The following is a 5499-nucleotide window of genomic DNA, read 5'->3' as shown; positions in this document are numbered from 1 at the left end:
AAACTTCTACCATACATTTCTGAGAGAGAACTACCTACTCATGTGTTGAGACCAAGATATTCCAATCCAATCACAAGAACCTTGATCTCTAGCCTTCTTTTTTCCGAATACGCATGGAGGCGTATCATTCTATTGATAGGTAGGGAAAAGATTACAAAGATTTAGGGCACAGGTTTGCCGTACACAAGAGGCGACAATGAGGAGCCCCATGAGCCTGAGAGGGGGGATTGCTCAGCCCCAAGTTACAAGGATCATGTTACAGGAAGAATCTTGTCTAAACCCTTGGCTCTAGCACTAGCCCATCATCTTGCATCGGCCTTGATCACATCAAGCAGGTCAACGGTCGAAGGTCAGGCGCCATCGAAGATGATAGCGTTCTTGTTCTTCCAGATGGGCCAGGCAGTGATGATGGCGAGCGAGGTGAAGCCCGTGCGAAAGTGGTACGGGGGGGCGAGGGTGCTGCTATACCACCAGTCGAAGAACTCCGTCACACCATCTGGTGGCATGATTGGCAGTCGACACCAAGAGAGGATTTCATGCCAAGTGATTTGCGAGAAGACGCAGCCAGTCAGGATGTGTTGTAGCGTTTTGTCGTCCTGAGAGCAAAGACTACACGCGGGCGAGTGTTTCAGCCCACGACGAGCCAACCGATCAGCTGTCCAGCAATGGTTCTGTGAAGCGAGCCAAAGGAAGAACTTCACGTTCAGGGGCGCCCAGCTGCGTGAGATAAGCTGCCAGAACAGTACGGTGATGGATCCGTAGAACAGTGCAGAGTAGCATGAGCTGGCGGTGTATGAGCCCTTGGAGTTCCGGCGCCAAGTCAAGGTGTCCGGAGCTGTCGACAGCGAGATAAGATGAAGACGACGCCACAGGTCAACATACTCAACCGTAGCGATCAGTGCGAGGGCACCAGATATGAGAAAGATCCAGTTGCGCTCGGATAGGGCATCATGGACGAGGCACGTACGGCGGCGACCTCGCTTGACCATGGCGGCGATCGACGGGGCAGTCTCGGGATAGAGCGCCCATCAAGCTAGTGGTCGAGCCAGAACCGACAGGTTCTCCCATCGCCGAGCGCCCAAACTGTGGAGGGGCAGAATAACTACAGCACCTCTGGGTCATGCGGCAGTGGAAGATGCCGCCAGGGCCGGTCAGGGTCAGTGGCCTGAAGCCACATCCATCAGGTGTGCAGCGCAATGCCAGCCCGGCACAGGTCGCGCACACCCAGGTCGCCGTGCTCCAGAGGGCGGCAAACTTTGGCCCAACTGATGAGGCAACACCCAGCGTGCGCATCCTTGCATCCCTGCCAGAGGAAATCACGGATGATGCGCGTGACTTTCCTCAGGATCGGTGCCGAGAGGGCCATAACCATCAGAATGTGAGTAGGCATGGCAACGAGCACGTGGCAAACCAGGGCCAGTTGCTCGCCACGGTTCAGCAAGGTGGCTTTCCAAGTAGCAAGCTTAAGGAGAAACTTATCGACAAGGGGCATGAGGTCATTAGTCGAGGCTTTCCTCACGAGAGTGGCAGCCCTAGATACTTGATGGGGAAGGGCGCGACTGGGCATGAGAGAGCGGCGGCGATGTCGGCCATGAGGTCGTCGGAGCAGCGGATTGGCATCGCGGAGCACTTGGTGAAGTTGGTACGAAGGCCTGAGGCCTTGCCAAAGGTATCTAGGAGCTCACGAATAATGCTCAGCTCAGAGGGGTCCGGGTGGCAGAACACGACCACGTCGTCGGTGAAGAGGGAGACACTCAAAGCAGCATGCCTGGCGGTTAGCCTGCAGAGGACGCCACATCGGACAGCGTGCTGGAGCAATGAGTTTAGTGTCTCGATGACGATTGTGAAGAGCATTGGGGACACCGGATCGCCCTGTCGTAGTCCTTGCTCATGTTGGATGGGGGGCCCGGGTTGCCATTGAGAAGGACACGCGTAGATGCAGTGGAGAGCGTCATGCAGATCCAGACGCACCATCGGCGCCCGAAGCCAAGGTGTGTCAACGTCTCGAGGAGGAACGGCCAAGACACGGTGTCGAACGCCCGAGCGATGTCGAGTTTGAGGAGGACTCGGGGTGTCTTGAGGTTGTGCAGAAGCCTGGCAGTTTGCTGAACAAGCATATAGTTATCGTGGACGCCGCGCCCGGTGATGAACGCACTCTGGTTAGTGGAGACGATGGCAGGCATCCTCGGGGCAAGACAGAGCGAAAGGACTTTAGCGAACAGCTTCGCAATGAGGTGGATCAAGCTTATGGGGCGGTAATCTGAGAGGGTTGCAGCATCGGCCTTCTTGGGGATGAGCGTAATGAGCACTTGGTTGAGCTTCTGAAAACCACAACCATTTGTAGAGTAGATCTTGTCGAAGGCCGCACAGATGTCACCCTTGATGGTGCCCCAGCATGCACGAAGGAATTCCGTGGTGAACCCGTCCGGACCGAGTACTTTGCCGAGAGGTAACAGCTTCACAGCGCGCCAGATCTCATCCTCGGTGAAGGGGCAGTCAAGCTCAGCCAGATCAAAGTGGCGAGGGTCCATCTCATTCAGACACAGGCTGAACTCGCGTGTCTCAGCACGACCAATGATGTTGGAGAAGTGTGCAAAGGCAGCGCGCGCCATGGCAACATCCTCCGAGACAATCGAGTCTCCCACACGAAGGCTGGCAATGTGGTTCTTCTTGCTACGGTGAGCCGCGTGGATTTTGAAGAAGGCGACATTGGTGTCTCCTTCCTTGAGCTGGTAGAAGCGGGCGCGCTCACGAGTAATGGAGCGTTCAAGCGAGGCCAGCGCGTTGTAACCAAGCCTCGGGGGGAGACAAGGGGCGGGTGTCCTACGCTGTGTCAAGACGCGGTATGATCTCTCGCGCAACAATGAGTTGGGTGGAGATGTGTCCCAGGGTGCGCGCGCTCCAGCCTTGGACACGACGGCCGGTGGCCTTGAGCCTGAAGTAGAGCATGCGAAAGGGGTCGGGATCCGCAGCTACAGAATTCCAAGCCTCGGCAACGATCTGCTGGAAGCTATCTAGCTTCGTCCAGAACCTCTCGAAGTGGAATCGCCGCTTGACGGGGGTGAGGGGAGAGCATTCCATGAAAATAGGGCAGTGGTCCGAGACAGTGGAGGCTAGGCACCGAAGCGAACACTGGGGGGAGAGAGCATCCCAGGAAGTAGTGCATAGAACTCGGTCGTTTTTAACCAGGGTGGGGTTCATTTGCTCGTTAGACCACATGTAATGTCGACCGTGGAGGTAAATGTCACGAAGCGCCAGGTCGGAGATAAAGCGGTGAAAGCGGTATTCGGTGGTTAATCTGATCATTGCTCTTGTCGGCCATGGAGGAAATCATGTTGAAATCGCCTCCCAGAACCCAGGGTCCGGCGATTGTGGAGTGGAAGTCTTGCAGCTCAGCAAGGAAAGCTAACTTGTCAGCATTGGATTGCGGTCCGTACACACCCGTGATCCACCAAGGTGGGCCCCCAGAAGCATCCATCACCATGGCAGAGACATGATATAAGCTGATGGTTCGGTAAGCCAGGGATACATGATCAGCACGCTAGGCTAGGAGGATGCCACCGCGCGTCCCATCGGCAGGAAGCCAGTAAAAGTGCCGGAACTCAGCGCCCAAGGTTTGAGCAACCAGGTCGGTAGAGATAGCGGAAAGTTTGGTTTCTTGAAGACACACAATGGACGGTGCAGCGGCGGTGATCATGCTACGGACAGCAGAACGCTTGGAACGGCTGTTAAGGCCGCGTACACTCCAGAAAATGAACTTGTGATTGTGCGACATGGGAAAGGGTGGGTGGGCGCAGGTACACGGCATGGCCGGATCATATCTCAACAAGGCGAGGTGCTGACGGCGCGAGGCCTGCAAGCATCTCGGGCGGGACCTGCCACCCATAGAAGTCTGCAAAAGATTGCACCACGTCGGCCGCCAGTGGCTCTTCGAAGAGCTTAGTGTATCGCTCCAAGATTGCGCTAGAGGCAGGCTCATCCTCCTTGAGTAAACCGAGCCTGATGAGAAGGACGCGTTTGGATTTATTCTCTGAGTCGAGCCTTCGGTCCGCGGCAGCGATGCGGCCGCTCCAGTGAGGAGTAAAGTTGGGAGGGACCGCACCACGCTTGCGCCTTGCAGGGGGGTGGGAAGAACTGGGTCCAAGTTAGCGCGGATAGAAGCCATGAAGCCGTTGGCGTCATTGGCACTGGGGGCGGGAGGCAGAGGGCCGCGCATGCCATGCATGGCCTCGGGGCGTGCATATCCACCACCGCGGGATTGCATGGGCCAATGAGCGGTGCATGCATGGTCTGGGCGGGTGGGGGACAGAGCCCAGGAGCAGAGATCATCGCAGGTTCAGGAGCAGGCACTGAGACCGAATCTTCCTCGAAGGGCACGGCCGTTCCAGGACGTACAAGGGCCAGATCTACCTCGGGCGGCGTGTCCGTCACATGGTCGGAGACAGGCCCCACTAGACACAGCTGCAAGCCCGTCACTAGCACATTGGGATCATCAACCACGACCGGATTGGTAGGATCTGGTGAACTGACCAGGGAAGGCGCCTCGGGAGTGGGTCTGGCAGGTGGCGGAGGGAGCAAAAGTGTAGAAGCAGTAGAGGAATCCAAGGTGGGGTTCCGCGCGCTTCCCGCCTCATGAAGGCCAGGGGATTTTTCATGAGGCGGAGTTTGAACAGGGGAAGACCGGGTCAAGGTTAGCAAAGGGACAGGAGGATGTTGGTCATGCTGGGTGAGCAGCCCCACCGTGGCCAGGCGAATCCGGGCGTGGACATGGGCTCGCAGGTGCACGTCACCCACAACGGGGTAGGGGCCTAGGATGCCCTGCCAGGAGCATGCCGGCGGCGGCGCGAGGGCACGGCGGCGGCCCGTGCCACCGGAGTGCCCGGCACCACCAGAACCACGGCGGCGCGAGCTGACCGACGATGAGTTCCCGGTGATCGCGGGAAGTCGTGATGGCGTGGCCAGGCCGGAGGGAGAGGCGACGAGCCTCCACCGTTCGCGTCGCTCGAGCCCGGGGGTGGAGGTGGCGGTGGCGAGGGGAAGCGGTAGTCAGAAGAGTGACTGACATGGATTGACACCGGGAAGCGTAGCATCTCGACAGCAAACCGGAAGACGCGGTCTGGGTCGGCATCACCATGAACGTCCGGCTCGGCGAGGAGGAGCTCGAAAGTATGGGGGATGGCTTCGGGGTTGGCAGTCCAGGCAGAGAGGCGAAACACGGACATGTCGCTGCCATCCAGGGTCTCAGGCGCGAGCGCCTCGATGAGGCAGAACGGCAAAAGGAGCTATTGCGCGGAGGCCAGGTCCTAGCCGTGCTCCGGGATACCGAGCATATCAATGTCGATGCGAATGCGGAGGGCGATGGGCTCCGCGCCCTCAATGCGGCTCCAAGGGTGCAACAAGAGGCGGAAACGTCGGCCGCGCACTACGCCGGCGGCCACCCTGGCCCGCGTGGAGGGATCACGGAAGCGGATAAGGAACAAGCCATGACGGCAGAGGTGG

The 5499-nt window shown here is 58.3% G+C and overlaps 1 protein-coding gene across 1 annotated transcript; it reads right to left on the bottom strand.

Moving 5' to 3' along the window:
* Nucleotides 1-350: 350 nt before the first annotated feature.
* LOC147959835 (uncharacterized) lies at nt 351-989 on the bottom strand. Its single transcript, XM_087532941.1, has one exon. The coding sequence runs from the start codon at nt 987-989 to the stop codon at nt 351-353; it is 639 nt and encodes a 212-aa protein (XP_087389067.1).
* Between the last annotated feature and the right edge of the window lie 4510 nt (nt 990-5499).

The sequence above is a fragment of the Triticum urartu genome, chromosome 7A, assembly GCF_056163025.1.
Source record: "Triticum urartu cultivar PI428250 chromosome 7A, HENAU_Tu73, whole genome shotgun sequence".
Classification (NCBI taxonomy): domain Eukaryota; kingdom Viridiplantae; phylum Streptophyta; class Magnoliopsida; order Poales; family Poaceae; genus Triticum; species Triticum urartu.
This window is presented reverse-complemented; position numbering and strand designations above follow the sequence as displayed.